General features: G+C 43.4%; 1 protein-coding gene across 1 annotated transcript; it reads right to left on the bottom strand.

The window, feature by feature from the left end:
* Positions 1-537: 537 nt before the first annotated feature.
* LOC119501304 (voltage-dependent calcium channel gamma-1 subunit-like) lies at positions 538-16,627 on the bottom strand. Its single transcript, XM_037791599.1, has 4 exons — positions 15,845-16,627; positions 5,184-5,258; positions 2,630-2,767; positions 538-981 (listed from the first exon to the last, which is right to left on the bottom strand). Exons 1-4 carry the CDS (start codon positions 16,083-16,085, stop codon positions 749-751), a joined length of 687 nt encoding a protein of 228 aa, XP_037647527.1. The 5' UTR covers positions 16,086-16,627; the 3' UTR covers positions 538-748.
* Positions 16,628-21,254: the final 4,627 nt, after the last annotated feature.

The following is a 21,254-nucleotide window of genomic DNA, read 5'->3' as shown; positions in this document are numbered from 1 at the left end:
TGGTTGCAGATTGCAACCAGCTGAGTACCCCTCCGCTCACTCCTCCCTTTCCAAGACTTCGGTAACGTGAGCCGCCGTGTGCAAAACCGTGGTAACGCCGTTCACCTCGCTCAGAGGTCATCCTTACCAAGACCACTTTAGGAGCAACGGAAGTCAGACGGCTGCTGGCGATACCACGGTTTTGCACTCTGCAGCTCACGTTACGGTGGCCTTCAGGGAACGTAAAAACGTGAAACGCTCTCTAGAGTCAGTGTTCGGTTTGTCCGTTCTGGGTAGAAACATGGTGGAGCAACATGGCGGATGTTGATAGATATAAACGGCTCATTCTAAGGTAACAAAAACACAACGATACTTAGCTTCAGGTGATTATACACTAATAAAAACATAGTTATGAATATTATATTCCATTTCTGCTAATAGATCCTCCAAAATGTTACTCACTGTTCCTTTAAACACACCAACAAGGAAGAGTTTTCAAAACATTCTTGCTTCAATTGCTTTACCCTGTGAAGATAACGTGAAATCCATTGTTTTTTGCTGTGGCTGGTTAACTATCACAAGTTAATATTTTACCAACATTATCTGAAATCAATGGCCACGGAAAGTGGGAAACACTTTGGGAAATAGCTTGCAGTAAGGATAAATATGTGGGATAAGATATGTCGTTAAAGGGCTAAAATATGCCAAACCACTTTTATTTTTTGTTTTGTTATTTTAAGCAGGCTTTCAGACGTTGCATCACCTGAGGCTACTCTAAGGTGTCGGGCTCAGCGTCCATGCAGGTCTCCCAGGGGTTACGAGGCATGTGGGGCATTGAGATGAGGAGCAGGGCGCCTCCACTGAGGATGAGCAGGGTGAAGGCGGCGCAGGCGCAGGTGAAGGACCAGGAGTAGTAGTATTCGATCCAGATGGTCTCATCGCTGTCGATCATACGCTTGACGGACTGGCGCATGACCTCGACGGAGATGATGATGCAAAGCCCTGTGACCAGAAAACAGAAAGAATGGGCTGCTGTTAAAAGCAGATTGTGTTGTATGGCAAGCCGTTTTAACATTGAATGGCGAAGCTTGACGGCTCTTTCTAATTGTAGTAACAAGCAACAACCTCAATTTAATCACAACGAGCCTTTAGTCCTTCGAGCTGGACACATAACATCGGTCTCTTTGAGCAGCCGGCTGTGAGACGAGTGGTTCAGGGACCGCTGTGGATCAGATAGATAGAAAATTACATGAAATAGAAAGAGCTTATCATCGAGGGATCTGTGGAGAACAAGAGCTTTGTTCACTAGAGAGTTGTGGTAGAAATTGACAACGTGTTGTAGATTTATTGTCTCCAGACACACTTTATAAACCAATTCGCCTGCAGCAATGCGTCATAGTATGTTTGAATAGCTTCCGCCCATGGATGTATAAAGAGAACTGGATACAGCGTTGGCCTCGTTCATTCCTATGAAACTTGCTCAGTGGCGCATGAAGACAAAATGGCTCGACTTCCGCCTGGAAAAGTACCCGGATCTTGGGCACATGGAACATGCGCAGTAGCGTCTGCTCAGTCACATGACTCGGTCACGGGGTCCCAACGACACGCCGTCGTCACGGCTTGGCGCTCCAGCCTCGGTCTGGGTCTCATTCACATGAACGGAGGAAGAGAAATAACTCTGGATTCAGCTATTAGTGCATTTCACAACTTTAAGGACATGATGATTTAAATAAGGGTTATTCAGGTGTTCGTACTAGGAAGTTGATTCACCTAAAAAAAGATTATCCGCTGAGTTACAGACGTCTCTTTCCCAATGTAAGTCTATGGGGAAAAGTATTTTTGGGCCCAATGCATAACGTGACGACACGGAAGTTGTAGTGCCGCCGTTTGGCCACTATGAAAGTTGGGATCAACGACCGGCGCTCTTCCTGGGGGCTTGCTTCGGCTTCCAACTTGCCGTAGCTGCTGACGTAGTTACAGATATCTGCAACGTCATTTCGCCTAGTCAAAACTCTAATTCAGGATATCCATAATTACATTTTGACTATCCCTTACTCCAGTTAAAGATATCTACAACGTCTTTCTGACTAGTCAAAGTTTTATTTTAGATATCTAAAAATGACAATGTAAATATCTACAATAGAGGAGAATTAAAGATATCTTGAACTGGAATTCTGACTAGTCAGAATTAAATTGTAGATATCAACAATTCCTTTGCGGATATTAGTATATACTAGTCTAAACGGATATCTAAAATTCAAGTTTTGCCCAGTCAAAATGACGTTGCAGATATCTCTAATGAATATCCTGTCTAGCTTTTAAATGTTAAAACGGTTTGCCATATGTTTAATCCAAAAGATTGTCAGTTTTAGTTGAATTTTGAAACAATAAATTTGATGCTAGATGGGAGTTTGCACCCATCAAAGTTAATTCAACACTCACTCACCACCTCCAAAAAAAATGTGATGAAAAAATGAGCTGTGTCAGCTCGGTTTAATGAGCTGCATAAGTAATATTCATCACCAAAAGAAAAAGGTGTGCACGACGATGACACCGACACACCTCGCTTCGAGTTGAGCTGCATAACACGAGAGAGACGAGACGAGAGTATACCAGACGAGAGCCTGATCTGTGATTCACATCATCTGACCTGCGAAGGCGAAGAACATCCCAGCGGGCCGGAGCAGGTAGTCCCGTCCCTTCCCGAAAGAGAAGATGACACAGAGGGTGCCCAGGGTCATGAAGAACAGGCTGAAGATGGCGATGGCTGCTGCTGAGATGTTGTACTCTGGGGAGAGATAGGAAAGAAGCGACAGTAAAAAAGAAAGAAAGAAGAGAGTGAGAGATGGAGGGAAGAGAGGCGGCAAAGTGGTAGCAATTAAACATTGAGAGAGTGCAGGAGCAGAAGGGGCGGCTGCAGTCTCGTTTCCATAATAATTATTTCAATATTGCACTCAGGCGAGTTATGACACAGATAATTAGCCTTTAAATTAGCCTCATTTTAAAAACAACACTCATTTATCCTAACTGGCAATATTGCCATTTGCATGACAGATACGATGCTGCCGGCTTCTAACAACATGATTACGACATCTCTCTCTCTCTCTCTCTCTCTCTCTCACTCTCTCTCTCTCTCTCTCTCTCTCTCTCTCTTCCCTCCCGTCTGTTGTCAGATAAAGATAATCTAGTCTTTCCTGCTCTCCAACACTCCAACTGTGATAGAAATGATCCTTGGAGCGTCCTATTCCATTTCAGCACCCCGACTGTGGAGAAACACCGAGTGTAAAATAACCCGACGCTACAGTCTGTTTGAGGACTGTTGGTCTGTGTGTAAAGATTTCTTCATGCATCTCACGTGTGCACGTTTTTGCTGTTGTCAGGTTATTAAATAGGCTTATAGCCCCATAGATGTGGGTCAGTAGGGGCCTACTACACCTACTAGTAGGTATATCATCTATTCACATGGTAGATCACTGAAAGAAGGTATAAAAGAACACGACAGCGACCTCTAGTGACCGTAGTCATTATGATAGACTGTGTGAAACTCCATATGGGGTGGAGGTCGGGGACGACGGGGTATGCATCCCGTGTGAAACCAACAATGTGTTAGTGGTTATTTACCACCTAGGAAAGCCATCCATCCTCTGAATGCTCTAGGTCTCTAGTTTGATCCATCCATCCTCTGAATGCTCTAGGTCTCTAGTTTGATCCATCCATCCTCTGAATGCTCTAGGTCTCTAGTTTGTGGCTGTAAAGTTTCATGAGGCTGTGATTATCCTAGAGGTCACCACAGGTCATTTTATACTGTGAGGTCAAATAAAAAAAAAAATGGTCTCACTACAATGAAATGTCTCCTATGGGGACTAACATCATCACACATGAATACAGTTGGGCTCATTGGATCCACAAGAGTCTCAGCTTTACAGTGATACCCAATTTATGTAATTTCAACACTGTTTAGGGACCCCAGTATGCAGAAATATTCAAACACACCATTTTAGAATAGGGGAAAATAACACATTTATACTGCATGATATATATCATAAAGTGGGCATGTCTGTAAAGGGGAGACCCGTGGGTACCCATAGAACCCATTTTCATTCACATATCTTGAGGTCAGAGGTCAAGGGACCCCTCCCCGACATGGTAGCATGACATGGTTGGTACCAATGGATTCCTTGGGTTTTTCTAGTTTCATATGATATCTGTGTCTTCACCTGCTAGAGCCTCTGAAAGACAGTAAAGTCAGTCGGGATTGTGAGTCTCAGGGGGTTAAAGCTTTTACTAAGTAGGCAAAGGTCAATACCAGGTAATCAGTCCAATCAGGCAAACAAATCCATGCTGGAAAGCTAGGTGGCAAGACACTAGACAATCTGGTAAGTGGGACTGGTGAACTAGGACTGGTATATATGGGCTGAGGAACTGGTTAGGGAACAAGCTGCAGGTGAGGAGGTGGCCAGGGAAACCCAGTTGAAGGGAATGAGGTGATCGCAGGCAGGAGGGAGGGGCAGGCTCTGAAAGGACACGAGAGGTTAATGATGAGGCATGAAAGTTTAACAGATGAATAAATAAACTAAGGGGGTCGCGACAGCGTTGAACTGATGTCAAGGAATATATTTCTTTGTCCATAATATTCTGTATCTGACACTATCCTGACGACCACCACATATGAAACGCTGTATAAATTCATCATTTTCAATATGTGTCTTCGCTGATTTCACCAAGACGTAACCGTGTGCTGCAATTGATCTAATAGTTTGATAATGATCTTTAATTGTCTCCGTTATGAGTAACCAGCTGTGTGTTCTTCTATGTGAAGCTGAACGGGTCCGCTGGCCAACGCAGAGCCAATGGAGGAGCTGCTGCTTCCTGGAAAAACATTTACTTTGAAAATAGCAAAGCAGGGATGATGAGAAGATGAGAATCAGAGAAACAGGTTTCCTTCTTATCTCATGTAAGGGACGGTGTGCATTTAACTGAGTTTGTGTTCAAATGTTTCCTCGTTATATTGAAAAGAAAAAGGCATATTGCACATTAGTTGTGTAAGAAAGGAAAGTGTAGGTTGTTGTGTCTGTGTATATTAGATTTCTTACATGTGACAGCATATCTGAGCATATATCCATGTAGAAAATGCTGTTTTTGCTGTTGGGTGTTATAGGATGTGTTGTAAAATGTAGCCTGGGTGGCAGCGGGGAGGCACGCACCTTTCTGGGTCTTGACTTCAAAAACTTCAGCTTCTTCCCCCGAGGTAAAGTGTTTGAAGTAGGAACAGTTTTTTGCTGTAGAGTAAAACAGGGAGGAGAGAGAGAGAGAGAAGAAAGAGGGAGATGAAACAAAAGGGGAAGACAGCAGGTGGTTCAGGTTATATCTGTGTGTCTGCAATACCAATCACTGTAAATGGATCCCATCAGAAAGCTAATAAACACACCGACATTAATGAAACACACAGCTATGAAAGAAGGTAATGTTGTATGACCATAGACTGTTTATAAGATGTGGACGTAGTGCGGTTTTGAAGCCTCGAGTTCGACATTTTGGCCGTCACCATCTTGTTTTTTTTGCAACCAGAAGTGCAGCTCTGTGGCTTCTAGAAACCGACAGCCACGTTAATATTGCCGTTGCTTAGCAGCGGTGTTCTCACAACTTTACCACTTGAACGCTAAGCATATCGTGTACACGACTTCTCATTCTTGTAAATACGAGCTCACGAGTTTCATTTAAAGGCACCATTAGTACAACCGATCATGAATAAGACATTTTCAGGCGACCAAGTAAGGGATAATGTACAGCGAGACGGTCACTGTTGTGAAAGAAACCCCGACAGGGCGATGCTGAAATGGTTTCTTTCACAACAATGACCGGCTCGCTGTACATTATCACGCTTATTACACGGCTACTTAATGAAGAAATCAATAATTTGACACAAAAACGGTCATCAGAACTGCGCCCATAGCAACGGTCTGCTCTAAAGAAATTACAGACCGCAGAACGCCGTGATTGACCAATCAGAATCAAGTATTCAACACAGCCGTGTAATAAAAGGTTAGAATTTTAACTTTCATGAACTGAAAACACACTGTGAAACGGTTAAAGATGTAAGACGAAAACAACTCCCTTACCGAACGATGCCCTGGTAGCGACCTGTCAATCACAAGGTAGCCCCGCCCTAAAGCATCCCCTGCTTTATGGTCTATCTGACTCTAAATGGGACCATCATTTACTAAATGAACATCATGCTGTATTGAAGAAGACTTGAATCTAGCGATTGAGATTATAAACTCATGTTTACAATGATTTTCTCATAGACTTCTAAACAATTAGACTTCTTTTAGCAACCAGAGGAGTCGCCCCCTGCTGGCTGTTAGAAAGAATGCAAGTTTAAGACACTTCAGCATTGGCTTCACTTAGTTATCTGCTGTTATCCTAAAATAACAACTCAAATCCTTCACTGTCCATCTCGTTGTTTACTTCTCAGAAACCAGTTGACACTTCTACACACAGGAATGATACATTTCTGCACTTTGCTTGTCCAAACTCATAGTCCAATCTTCAATAAAGCCTCATAAAGAAAAACGATTCCTGGGTGCAGTCATTGCCCACACATCCATCTTTCTATTTGTTGTCTCTAAGGGCAGCTGGGCTGAGAGAGTGGGGGGGTGGCGAGGACCTCTTTCCTCCACTCATCATCAACTCTCACCGAGATTAAATCCATAAAGCAGACAGGTGCTCTCTCTGTCCACACGGACACGGACGATGTTTGTGGACTGGTGTCTGCATGGGTGTGCACATACATGTGTGTTTGTATGTGTATACCAGGCAACGGAGGAGCTGTTTGTTACCCAGGATGAGAGAGAATCACTAAAGAGGTAACCTAGCAACAGGCTGCTGCAGGTCTTGGCTAGGCCTATCTATTTACAAAGGCATATCAAGAGGAGTGCGTGCATGCATGTGTGTGTGTGTGTGTGTGAGAGAGAGATTGAGAGGATGGACAGGCTGACGGTGGGGAGAATCGGAGGCGGGGTCACAGAGCAGCTTGGATCCGCAAATATATTATTTTCATTAGTCTTCTCTCATTAGCTGTCTCTACCTCTGGGGCTAAACTAATCTAAGCTAATGTGTGTTTGGGCGTAGCTATAAGATTTACTCCAGTTTCTATGAAGACTGTTATCTGCCAACCACACAAAGACAAGACAGAGAGACGTTTGGTTCATACAAAGGAAGCTTCAAAAGCCCGATCCTCTAGTTATATGAAGTTATCGATGAATTACAAAGGATAACTAGAGAGCAGGGAAAGAAACTGAGAGTTAAAGCTGTAGTAGGCAACACTTTTTGGCATCATTTGGCAAAAATTCCATAATAACCTTTCAGCATATGAGAGAAAACTAGACTTCTGCACCTCCTCATGGCTCTGTTTTCAGGCTTTAAAAAGATCTAGCCCGTGACGGGAGACTTTGGCCAATCACAGGTCATTTCAGAGAGAGAGAGCGTTCCTATTGGCTGTGCTATGGCTGGTGGGTGGTGCTTGGTATTTCCTCAAGAGATCTCAGCATGGCTGCCGGGTCACAATCGTTCTCATTTTAATAATAACGGCCGTCGGATTTACCTTGAATTTCTGAGTAATTATTGAGAAATCCAAAGCTTGACGGAGTCGCCATTCCTAGTTACGGCTGCTAAGATACGATTGGACAATCGCAGTTCAGAGGCGGAGTTTAGCAAATAGGTTTATTTTTGTTTTGTCCAAGGTCTGAGAAGTGAAGCCAATGCTGAAGTGTCATAAAACTTGCATTCTCTCTAACAGCCAGCAGGGGGCGACTCCTCTGGCTGCTAAAAGAAGTCTGATTGTATAGAAGTCTATGAGAAAATGAGCCTACTTCTCACTTGATTTATTACCTCAGTAAACATTGTAAACATGAGTTTATGGTCTCAATCTCTAGTTTCAAGTCTTCTTCAATACAGCATGATGTTCATTTAGTAAATTATGGTCCCATTTAGAGTCAAATAGACCATAAAGCAGGGTATGCTTTAGGGCGGGGCTACCTTGTGATTGACAGGTCGCTACCACGGCGTTGTCTGGTCTGGGAGTTGTCCGTGGTTTCATCTTACAACTTTAACCCTTTCACAGTGTGTTTTCAGTTCATGATAGTTAATTATAACATTTAAAAAATGTGTATTCAGTGTTCAGTTGTACCACTCTCTCATGTCACTTCTGGTTGCAAAAAACCAAGATGGCGACGGACAAAATGCCAAACTCGAGGCTTCAAAACGGCAGTCCACAAACCAATGGGTGACGTCAGAGGAAGACCTATCTCCACAGAGCTGTGTCTGCGCTAAGACAGGTCTGGCTCCACACGTAAGCATTCTGGTATTAAAGTATTTCTTTAAACCAATCACAATCATCTTTGAGCGGCGCTAAACGCACGATGCAGCGACGCAGCCCTTTCAAAACAGATAGTGCAGAAGAGGAGCTACGCAGCCAATGGCAGAATTATGCTCACAATCTACACCCGTTGAGTCAGACTCATTTTGTTGTGATGGTGACTTTGCTAATAGTCCATCCATTTCACATCATTGGTAGAATTAAATAGTTTGTTTTCAACATTTTGATTCATTCCAAAATGGAAAATAGCTGTTATAGTACCGATATCGGTGCCAATTCATGAGCCAAATCAACCCAAATGACAGGAATAGCGTCTCCAACATTGGTGCAGTCAGGAGAACAAATCTCTTCTGTCTTCAGTCCTTTACCTTGTTGCTACAACAGACAGAAGACAGGAAGAGCAGACGCACAGGAGTGATTCATCCAAATGATTTAATCACTTTGCTTTGTCACCGCCAAAAAGTTTTGTTGCCAAGTTCTGTTTTTATGACACATCATACTTTTGGAGTTTACTGTACTAAAAATAAAACAAGTGCAACTACTCACATTTTGTAATGAAAATAAAACTGCCCACAAAAGGTTAAAAAAAGAATCTGGCTTGTAACTTTAGATGATGAACATTGGGTGAGGAGGAGAACATCTGGGTGCGTATCATTGACCTTGCAGTCAGGCTAATGGGGAGATTTGGTTCCAGCGGGGGAGAGTGATTAGAGCGAGGTATCGCCTGTCATCTTAGTTTTACCTCTTTCTATTAAACTCTGCTACCACCTCCCTCTCTCTGACATGCAGCTTCTCCTTTACCCTTCTTCCACCTGTCATCTCTCTTTCTTCCATCTCAACTTTACGTTTAGTATTCTCGTGTTTTTTTCCTTCTACAGTTTCTAGTATGGTATTTACATGTTTTTACCTATAACCACAATTTAGGTCCTCGGAAATAGCTTAGCTGTTACAGAAGATGGTGTTTTTTTAGGCTGTTCTTTTTCGAGCCACGCAGAATGACCGACTAATTCTGGGTCAATGTGAATAGGATGGGTGGTGCTGGTGGTATTTGAATGGCTATTCCACTAGGAGATCTGATAACTGGGACACGGCAGCACAGGAGAGTCCTCACGGCCCTTGTGAATATGTGCATGTACGCGTGCGTGTGTGGCCTGACCTTTTATTGTGAAATTCAAAAGTTTGTCTGGTGGTTTGTCACCACAAAAAAACCCACATCGGAGTATCTCCTTCTGTAAGTGATGTTATCTCTGAATATGTATTTCCTTTTATATATTTTTAAATTAACATAATGGGGAGATATTCATTCAAATATTGACCCTTACGCTTGTTTTCTCAGTGCAAAATCGGCGCCACGCCTCCACGTTTTTTGGCTCTGCACCCAAAGCTGGCAGAGAAGAAAATTACAGGGCGTCTGGAAAAGTGAAAGCGGTGGCTCAAGGTGACATCGGTGCTTTTGAGAGTATGAATTGGGGTCACCGGCATTGTGTCACTGAAAAGAAGCAGAGGAAGAGGAGGATGTTTTATTTGAAGGTTTAAGTGCTCTGGTAGTAACCTCTTCCCACTGTAAGACGAGACAACTTGGCCCCTGTCCACACCTGGCATTAACATGTGTCCTGAGTGATCCGAACACAAGTGGACAGCTTTAAGTACGTCTGTTCACACCTGGCATTACAATGCGTCTCCACATGCGTCTCCAGTGACCACTTGTGATCCGATCTCACTTCCCCGCTCTATATGCAAATAAACACGTAGTAAGACATTGTGATGTAATATTACATGAATGTCAGTTGTAAGATCCGGGAATGAGAGCGAGCAAACGGGCGGGCGGGAGTCAGCTCCGTGCAAAGGAGCGGAACAAAAACACTGACACACCTCCGACAATATGATAATAATGCACATTGCGTGTCTGATAGTCTGTAGATTATGTAGTGTAGTGGCAGCTTGCTATAAACCGTCCTCGCCACTTCTAGCAGGATGTAAGTGTTTCTGACTCACGTAGAAACAAAAATAAACAAAAATATAACCATATGACCAATCTCGGACCAGTTCCGCTGGAAATAACTGAAATACAGTCTACAATCTGTGATCTGTGGTCTGCAATAGAAAAATTGTTGCTCCACATTCTGCTCCACTGAAGCCTAACCACACTTGAAGGAACACGCCCAAATTGTCCAATAGCACGACGACTAGAGGAGCACATCTTAACAAGGCAAAACACACATCATTGAGTCTAAATGGATCAAAACCCATTCTAATTCTAATGTATGTCCAGAGACCTGCGGCCAGTTGAGTAGGCGGTCCGTAATGTGGCCCAGGACACATCCGCGTACACACTGTTAGAAGAATGTGGTCATATGTGTCCAGGGCCACCTCTGAATGTGGTCTGAAAGATCCGATCTCAATGCGTCCTCAATGCGTCTCGAGTGCGTTCACACCTGTACTTAGATGTGATCCGATCACTGAGGACGTGTGTTAATACCGGGTCTGAACAGGCCCTTGGAAGCTCTAAAACATCTGATAATAAACTCCTCTCCTTCTTCTTTGTGCACATACGTGTAGGAACAAACACATGCACCCAAAAGCCCCATTTACGCTCTTAATTTCCCATCCGACCAGCATGAAGCCATCCATAAAGGGTTCGTTTGATTTTTTTTTACAGCACTCAAGCTGTCATGCTTCATTTGTGGGAAGCTCATTTCAAAAGTCACTTGGGTTCACCGCTTCGCTGCCGTTGTTATGCAAGCCCTTCACCAAAGCAGTGTAATTGTGCCTCTATGAGAAAGTGTTTGTGTGTGTACGCGCCTCTCAACGACTGACTCCCGCCTCTGTTTGGGGAAAATGCAAATGCGTGTTATTAAGTCCAATCACCGCTGCTTGCTTGGGTATACTGTTCATCAAGGATGTAATCTGTTAGGGTGCACTCTCGATCAGCTCAGGGTTTCAACTCATTGTGCTTTGTTTAAACACTCGAGCTACGACGCACATTCAATTGAGAAGCAGGTAAAGTAACGCTGGCGCCAGCCACTCCATTAGGCTCTAAACTCAGTGGCCGGTTATTATTAGAACCTCACAAGCGTATGCATCCTATAACACACCAGTAAGAGTACATGTTGAGTCTATCTTGCATCTGACTTGTTGCTAATTTAGTAAAAACAATCTAAATATTTGTTCCGAACTGTCCAGTAGTATTGTAGGTTGAATACTGGGATAAAATCTATGGAAACAGTCAAAATGACTCCATGTTGCAGACCTCATCATGAGGTGTTGCGATATTGCCAGAGGCTGGCTGACTTGTTACGTGCAAACACTGACAACCCTTAAAAAGCACCTGTGAATTTATCACATGTGAAACACTTTTATGCATGTGAAATTGCACTCAAAATGTGCAATCCAGTACTCAAGCTGCCAGTCCTGATGGCACTCTATCGTGAAGGAGAAAGCAAAGGGCTGAAGCCAGAGAGTGGCTGTATTTTCTCTGTGGTCCTCTCTGATGTCAAACTACATTAACCAAACTGGGTGCCAGTAGAGAAAACACCTGTTAGAGAAGAAACCTGTAGACACTTTTTCTTGGCCACTGGAAGCTGACCAATCACCATCTCACCCAAATACTGTGCATAAGAAGTGGACGTAGTCACCGTGATGTCACCCATTGGTTTGTGGACTGACGTTTTGAAGCCAAGAGTTCGGCCTTTTGGCTGTCGCCATCTTGTTTTTTTGCAACCAGAAGTGACACGAGAGGGTGGAGCTATCGAACGCTGAAAAATACGGACATTTTTAGGTGATCAAAAAGGTTATAATTAACTTTGATGAACAGAAAACACACTTTGAAAGGGTTAAAGTTGTAAGACGAAAACATGGACAACTCACGGACGACGCTGTAGTAGCGACCTGTCAGTCACAAGGTAGCCCCGCCCTAAAGCATCCTCTGCTTTATGGTCTGTTTAACTCTAAACGGAACCATAATTTACTAAATGAACATCATGCTGTATTGAAGAAGACTTGAAACTAGAGATTGAGACAATAAACTCATGTTTACAATGTTTACTGAGGTAATAAATCAAGTGAGAAGTAGGCTCATTTTCTCATAGACTTCTATACAATCAGACTTCTTTTAGCAACCAGAGGAGTCGCCCCCTGCTGGCTGTTAGAGAGAATGCAAGTTTAAGGCACTTCAGCATTGGCTTCACTTCTCAGACCCGAGGTAGCTCCACTGCTCTCCCCCTCCATGTCATCTTGACATTACATAAAAAGACAGCACAGAGGACTACAGGACACACCACCACCGTCACACTCATAGATCCACTCTTGTGCCCGGCGTGGGAGCAAATGGCAGAGCTGCGTAAAGCCACGCGCCAAACCCCCAGACCTTTACAGGTAATATGAGAGAGTGACTCACTTTCTCTCATGAGCCAAGTTTAGAAACGCCGCTGTGGTTGTATGAATGTAACCAAGGGGGGGAGTCTCTGTTAAAACAACTGGTATTAACTCTGACAGGTGGCAGCAGACGGAGGGCTGAACTCCCTCTGCTGCTGGAAGTGAGACAGGTGAGCCTCCAATGAGTTTAGTCCGTCAGACAGCTTCTCTCTCTCTCGTGTTGTTCCTGTCCACTCCGGATCGCGTCGAGTATCGCTGAAGCAGTTGTGATTCTGCACAGATATTCTGCCACCACTGCTGTCAGGTTGTAACTGGATCGTTCATGTCTTGTCCATGGGGAAAGATGTCCAACTTCTGGTCTTAACAGATAGAAATTTCTGTCTCCATTTGGTGTTTTGGAGGCAGGCAGCTGTCACAACTCTGCCCTCTCTTTCAGGTACAGTACAGTATTAAAAGCTCCCCTCCTCCTCCTATGCATACTTCCCCCGTTAACAGAGGGATCCCTTCCTCTCTATCCACCCACACAGACTTCTGTCTTCTTCCCCAATCCCCTTCATCCCCTCCCGAGTCTCCCAGGTGTACTTTAACTCACGAGCTGGAGCGGGAAGCCACACTTCATTAAGGCCTGTACTGATCCTGAGGTGCGGGAGCCGGAGGCTAAAGTCAATGATGGAGTCAGTGTGAGATCTCTCTGTTAGGCTGCAAGGCACGCACACACAGCCAGAGGCCAGCGAGACGCTGTTTATCCCGAGGCCGGCTTCTTTTCAAACAGGCTACATGGCTATTTTGGAGATGTTTGACTGCTAGACAGAGCGCTGTTGACTTGTTCTTTTTTTGGACTCAGTTACTGAATGTAATGTTATGCAAGGAAGGGAAATAACTTCCAAAATGGACCACCATTTTACCTTTTTGACACAGATTCTGCACCAATGAGCAGCCCACTTTTTAGTTTTATAGCTTGAATTTAAGCAAGAGTTTGCAAATTGGTGCATTTAAAGCAGGAGTGGGTAGAAATATGATTGTAAACCGGACACTACATCCTGACAGTAGTGCATGAGACAGGTAATCTGAATCCTCCGGTGTTCCTAATGACATCTGCGGGATTTCATAGACCGGAAGAAAACAACAAATCAGAGCTGATCTAGAGTCTGCAGTCTCTGAGCAGCTGTCAATCACTCACGAACTTCGACCAAACGGTCAAACTAGGCAGCGCTGATCAAATATGAATCAATATTCTGTTACTGTAATGTCTATTTCTCTCCTCAAATGTTCTCAGAAACATCTTGTAGTGTACTGTTTAGCTGTAAAATGAGAAAGTTTGTGACCCGGCAACCATGATGAGATCAAGTTGAGGAAATACCAAGCACCGCCCACCAGCCGGAGCACAGCCGATAGGAACGCACTCTCTCTATGAAATGACCTGTGATTGGTCAGAGTCTTCCGTCACGGGCTAGATTTTTTTAAAGCCTGAAAACAGAGCCATGAGGAGGAGCAGAAGTCTAGTTTTCTCTCGGAACACTTGAAGAATTTTTGCCCAATGATGCCAAAAAATTGTTGCCTACTGACGCTTTAAACTTTGCCCAAAGCGAGGTTTATCAGTAGCATCAGAAAACACTCCTTGAATTATAGTATATTCCTTAAAAACTGCAAAGAAAGTCTCGCATCTGGTTTGATCAAAGCCAACCTGAGATCAGTCCAGTCGCTCAGCAGTTCGTGAAATAGTCACAAAATATAATGTATTGATTCGTGTACATTGACACAAATTTCCTATTTTTTCGTGATGGCCAGCACAAAATCAATTCTTATGTAATCCACGTAATTGTGAAGCGGGAAGTATAAACAGTTGCGTAGAGAGGAGGTCGGGGTGGCTTGGTGGGTCTAAAAACACCAGACTTTTGCCCAGGAGACGGGTGTTTGTACCCCATGTGAAACCAGAAGTCAACTTTGATTTGTCATGTAACTTCTGTACTTAAGTTACGCCACTTCCGGTGTTATTAAATCAAACCACAATCTTTTCCTAAACACAACTAAGTAGTTTTAATTTGAAAAGACTGGAGTGGAAATTGACACGTGCGTCACGTGTTGCTAGACATTCGTTGGAAAACGCACCAAAAATACGTTGTTGAAAGTCGTGCTGAGCGTCACGAAAAAAAAGGGAAATTCGTCCATGTACACGAATCAAATAGATTTCACAAACTGCCGTGACACTGTGAGTCTGACAGAGCAAGAGCTGAATACGTTAAATAGCTTCTCTACATTTTTGTATATAGAGAGTTGAGTATGCTGACAAATTACGTAACACTTCCTGTGAGGTAAAATGGATTTCATTCCTCCTCGTCGAGAGTCCATCAGCCCAGATTCATGTTTTTGTCATGTAAACTGTGAAGCACAGCGGCGGCGACGCTCTTCCATTACGCACTTGACTTCAGCTGGTTTGACTGTGCTTAATTGGCGGCCTGTTCAGAGACTTCCTCTGTGGAACATAATGACAGTTTCAGTGAGAAGCTGCGTCGAAGATCTGTTACACAGGGTGGAAGAAAAGGTTGACCAAATGTAGCTCCAACCCTCTCTGTTCCTTCTTTACTGCCACTGAGGCTGTCCTTAAAATGATTTTTAGATGTCAAAGCAATGTTTGATGACCCAAGATTTATGGAAAAGTGAATGTTCCTTGATAAACAGAGATTATTGGAAATTGGGAAGAAAAACACCAGTTCTGCATAGCTGAAACTCATATATACGTCAAGCTCAATTCTAACTCTGATAAGTGTGAAAGCTAGCAGACAGACCCGCCGTATTCTGTTGTTTTTGTCTGCTTGACCTGCATGTTTACACAGATACATGAAGCAGAACTGTAGTATAAATATTTCTTTCAACAGGTTTTTTTCTTTCTCTGTTTCTAAATCTGGCAAAAGAAAAACTCCTCACCGCGACTATACATCCAGGAAGTCAGCAACCACACAACAAATTCACCTTGATATCAAATATAAAAGTCAGAATGTCACCTTGACATGAACTTTAACCCCGGAGCAGAACAACAACAACAACAACAACAGCACACAGATCATGAAGCAGCAGGTTTTCTTTCCCCAGCAGTGACAACAGAAGGCTCCGTACCTCCAGGTAAGCTGATGGGGCCGCAGCCTTTGCCCTGAGGGTCTTCCTCCACGATGAAGATGGTCTTCTTGCAGAGCCTCCAGAGGCCAAAGTGGGCCGCCTCGCAGGTGGCGTTGAGCTTCTCCACCCGGGGGCTGAGCACGGCCCAGTGGTCGGTCACCACCGCCGCCAGCATCGACGACATGCCCACCAAAATCACCACGGATGTGATCTTGACCTTGGTCGCCTGCTCCTCAAACATGTTGCCGCTCGACGTGTGTGTGTGTGTGTGTTCACGTGCCCGCGTTTGCACGTGTGTGTGATCGTAAAAGGCTGCGTAGGACAGTCAAGGTTGTCTTCGGTTGACTCCAGAGGTTCCCCCCCTGTCTCGTCTACACTTGTGATGTCCTCTCGTCTCTCCGGCTCTAGTTTCCACAGCTCTTTCTGTCTCTTTCTCTGCCTCACGCCTGGTGGTTGGTAAAAAAAGTCGGCCAGATAACAGTGCCCTAGTTTTCTACCTCTCTCCTCGCTTCCTCTCCCTCCCAAGTTGCCTTTGGTGAGCTGAGGCCATTCAGCTATACGAGACGAAGACGCACTGGGGAAGTGCTCGCACCTATTACGCCCATTACTGGACCATTCTGGTGTCGACAGGAGACGGGTCAAGATCAGACACTTTGATTTAAAGTTCAGCTCTCGGTCTATTGACTGTGTGAGCGTTCCAGTTGTGCACTTCTAATGAGAACTTGAAGTTTTGACAGTGCTATTGAATATTTAATCATCATGCCAATCATTTATCTGAAACACTCTCTGTCGCTCATTTTTCTTGTTGCCGTTTCCAGCTCAATTGTCTGAGGCGCTGAAGTGTGCCAGGGGACTCCTTTGGGGGGAGGGGGGGCTTCCTTTATTAGTTGTCATCTGAATGAGCTGATCTACTTACTCAGCCAATCAGCAGTTAAGGCTCGAGACAAGGGTCCCACCTGATGCCAGCAGCTGATCCAGATTCGGAAAGACAGAAAAAGGGCTTCAGCGTAGGACCTCTAGAATGTGAAGTATATTATACATGTTTAATGAATGTTCCTGAATATATGTTAACTTCAATGTGGAGCAAAATCCTACAAGTGGCTCAGTCATACTGTGTGCTGCACATATGTTTTCCTTTTAATTTCATCTTTAACAATATATTCATCAAATGCTGTGCTAAAAAAATGACTTGAGGATGGTTAAAAACAACCCAGTAATGACCTGATACATCTCAAAGGCATAATCAACCTTTTCCCTATGAAATACTTGAGTAAATGGGCGTGCTTTTTATAAACCACTGTGCCCCACTTTAGACAGGACTCTGGCCCATATTCAGCCCTGACAACGCTCACACAGCTCCGGGTTTTTAACACACTTAAATGACAAGACGTTTAAAGCGAGAGGCGTAAGGGGAAAGTCTTTGGAGAGTATTGTTTGTGTGTAAGAGATGTGTCTGGATTGTGCGCCAATTATACAAAAGAAATATGTGTCTGAGTCTGATGTCTCACACGTTTTAATGTAATGTGAGAGAGCCAAAGTGCTTTCTGTAAACACCATCAGTAGCTAACTGAACCAGGAAATTGATCATCAAAGATAAATCATCTCAGTTTTTAAAAAGAGAAAAAAAACACCCATCGTGTGGGCTGAGAGATGAGAGACAGTTGTGTTCATTATCATGTTCCACCTGGAAGCATTTGCAGCAAAACTGCCTTTTCTCCCAGAGGAGGAGGAGGAGGAGGCTGTGAGAGCGACCGCTTGTCTCTAAGTGTGTAATAATAGTGTCTTTTGGCGCAGCGTGACCCCCTGACCTGCTTCATTTCACTCGCGGTCCCCTGGTGACTGCGAGGAGACCCAACGCCTCACAGCTGCAGAGTCTCCAAGCAACAGACGGCAGTGTGGACGACCGCGGTGATGGCACATCACGGACGGTACAAGTGTCTCATGCTGGAGGGATCACCTCGTGTCAACCGAGCAGGAGATGAGAAACACTAAAAACTAGAGATGCACCGATCCGATGTGGCCGATACCGAGTACCGATACCGAGTACCGATACCAAGTACCGATCCGATACCGGTGTTTAATTAATAAGCTATATGCCTCACTGTGTGGAAGACACTGGGATCATTCTGTTATGTGGAAGGAAAAAAAAAGGTCTCAGGTTGGCAAGTGTGATGACGGCCCAATATCCGATATCAGCGTCGGTATCGGTGCATCCCTACTAAAAACAGATGACAGCGTCTGGCAGGAATCTCTCAGAGCTTTACCAGAAATATCACCGGCAAAGCATTTCAGTACACCGGAACTGTTAGAGCAATGACAGAAACATACAAGATCACTTCTGCTGGAATCAGGAGTGACACATCTAAACTCAGCAGTGATTAACTTCAATTACAGCTGCCAGCTTCCCCGTCACATTTTTTCATCCCAGGCTGAAAAACAACCTTAACTGGTGGCTAATTTTATCCACAATAACAGAATAGATTGCACAGCCTTCAGAGGGGAGCCGGCTGTATTCATTTGCTAACGACGGGTAACATTACTCAAGCTAAATTAGATTACCCATATGCCCCGAGGCCACTTCTGTGAGGGTCATGTTAATATTCCTCTCTTAAAAAAAAAACAACGGGATCATTTATCGTACGTGTAGACGCCGTCCTCGCTCACTGGACCTGTTCTGGCAAAAAGCTCCGACCATCAAATCAACAATATGCCGGTGATGTGGGACGGTGAATCGAGAGTTAATGAGCACAGATTGAAGAAAAATTAAATTAAGTGGAAATTACAAGAGGCTGATGTAGCGGCTGAAGTGCAACATCAGATACCACTATCAAGATAATTTCCCCAGCTAGATAAACAGACCCTTGTTTTACCAAATTGAAATCTCAGCAGCATAATTGCAGGTATCAGACAGGTTGATGTAGTTCTTATATGAGGCATACCTCACTTTAAATAGAGAGCGCTCTGTATCCAGGTATATGTTTCCTTACACGGCAGCATGTATGTGTTTTCTGTGCTGTCGTCCTTTTTCCCTCTCCAGTAGCTCTGCTCAGGTGTGATGCATTTGCTCAACGAGGTTGGGAGGGAAGTGCTTAGCAGCAGAAGGGAGAGAGGCCTCTGGTGTGGGGACTGCTGGTTTTTGCTGCCTCTAGGTTTATGATTTTTGTATTGTCTTGTTGTTAATAAATCTTATGGATATGAGTGTTTTAAAAGTGTCTTCTGTGGTTGATTTGGGTCATTTGTTGGAGTGTTGTTCGCCCCAATAGGGCTGCCCAAGGGTGGGGTGTAACAATCGCATAGCCGTCACACGAAAATCCATTTTATCAGGCTTCAAGTAATGCGTTTGTGTCCAGCCAGCCAGATCATGGACTACTGGATTAGATGTGTGTGATGACACGGAGAGGAGACCAAAAATAATTAAAAAATAATAATAAAAAATAAAAAATAATCAAAATGATAATGAAATTAAATAATAATTAAAAGAAATAATTTGAAAAATAATACAAATAAAAAAAAATTAAATAATACAAAAAAAGTAAATAAAATAATAAAATCCCCCCAAAAAATCTAAAAAGAATAATAAAAAATGAAAATAATGAAAAAAATAATAAAAATTCTAAAGAAATTAAATGATGATTTAAAAAATAATAAAAGTTAAAAAAAATAATAAAAAAAGTGAATTGAAGATGAAAAATAAACCAAAAAAAAAACAATAGCGGCTCCTGAAGAGGTTAGATGATGCCATAGCATCAGTTATTTCAGTTTTGAGAGTACTTCTTCATTGAAAGAAGAGCAAAGAACGGCACTGAAGGCTTTTCTTGATTTGAAATATCTTTTTTTGCTGCTTCAGCAAGAGTTTGATTGACAGATGGTTCATCCGATCACCTTCCAAGTATTTTTTTTTAAGTACCTGCCCACTTTTCCTTGCAGGTTCATAGCTGCATATGGCCAAATCATAAATAAAACCATTACTGTGAAGAAGCCTTCATTCTGCCTTGAGGAGTAAAAACAATTTGACCTGGAATAAAGGACTTAACCTCGGCTGAATAGCCCTATTCCTCTGCTCTTTTCTTCATTCGGCATATTTCTAGTATGTGCAGAAAAGGTTCAGTCTGCTCACTGATTGAATCAGCTATGGACGATAAAAAAATGTCTTGGTTTGGTCATCTCTCTGAGCGACAGTGACGTCCTTTTAACGTTTTGATCTAAGAGCGCTGCCATCAGCTGCCGACGCCGACTGATTTATTTCTTTGCCAAACAATGCGGAGACTCTGAGGCTGAAGTGGCTGATAGCTCATTCTGAGATGACAGCGATTCAGTCTTTATGCAGCAGAGCTGAAGAGGCATTCAGGACCCAGAGAAGGTCAGCCGCAGGATTCTGAAGGAAACTCTGCAATCAAAGGGCTGCAATCGAAATCAAGCTCCGCCGAGGTGAACGCTTATGGCCGTAGTTATTTGGCTTAAATCCCAGATATGTGGAGTATTATCCATGTTAGCAGCCTCTAGAGATGCCAATGTCAGTTTGTTGGTCGCATGGATGTATAAAGAGAACTGGATACAGCGTTGGAGGCGCATGAAGCCAAAATGGCTCGACTTCCGAGTGGAAAAGTACCCGGATCTTCCGGCGATCTTCCGCATCCATTGGGCCCAAGGAGCAGGCGCAGTAGCATCCGCTCGGCTGCATGGCTCGGTCACAGGGTCACAGCTGTCACGCTTTCGTCACTGCTCGCTAACTCCGCCTCCCAGCCCATTGGTCAAACCACCACTTCATGACGGAAACATCTAAACAACTATAGGATGAAATAAAATGAATGATTTTCTACAGACATTCATGTTCCCCAGAGGATGAATCATTCTGACTTAGGTGACTTTTCCTTCTAGCGCCACCATGTGGTTGACATTTTGTGGTTTTGAGTGAAATGTCTCAACAACTTCTGGGTGGATTGCCATGAAATAAAATGACCAAATCTATGGCCAAATACAGGCAAAACAAACAACACTCCCATCAGCCTCATTTTGGGCTACTTAGTGCTAATTAGCAAATGTTAGAATACTAACACGCTAAACGGAGACGGTGAGTAGGGCTGTCATGATCAGATTTTCCCAAGACGTGGCTAAAAGTACAATAAAGTATTATAGTTATCGATAGAAAAATTGGAGAAAAAAATAATAAAAATTCTATCAGTCAAATTCATCTTTAACTTTGTTTAATGTGTCTCTTTTTTGGCAAATAAATTACACTGAAAATACTAGTGTAGGGAGGCGGAGAGAGAGTCTGTAACCATAACTGTACAAAAAGGCACTTTAAGAGGCGCTGGATTATTTACACAATATTATATGTGTAATATTAACATGATATCAATATTTAATTTTTAAATATCCCGGTTATCGTTAATACCGGTATATGGTGAGC

The sequence above is a fragment of the Sebastes umbrosus genome, chromosome 14 (genome assembly GCF_015220745.1).
Source record: "Sebastes umbrosus isolate fSebUmb1 chromosome 14, fSebUmb1.pri, whole genome shotgun sequence".
Taxonomy (NCBI): domain Eukaryota; kingdom Metazoa; phylum Chordata; class Actinopteri; order Perciformes; family Sebastidae; genus Sebastes; species Sebastes umbrosus.
This window is presented reverse-complemented; position numbering and strand designations above follow the sequence as displayed.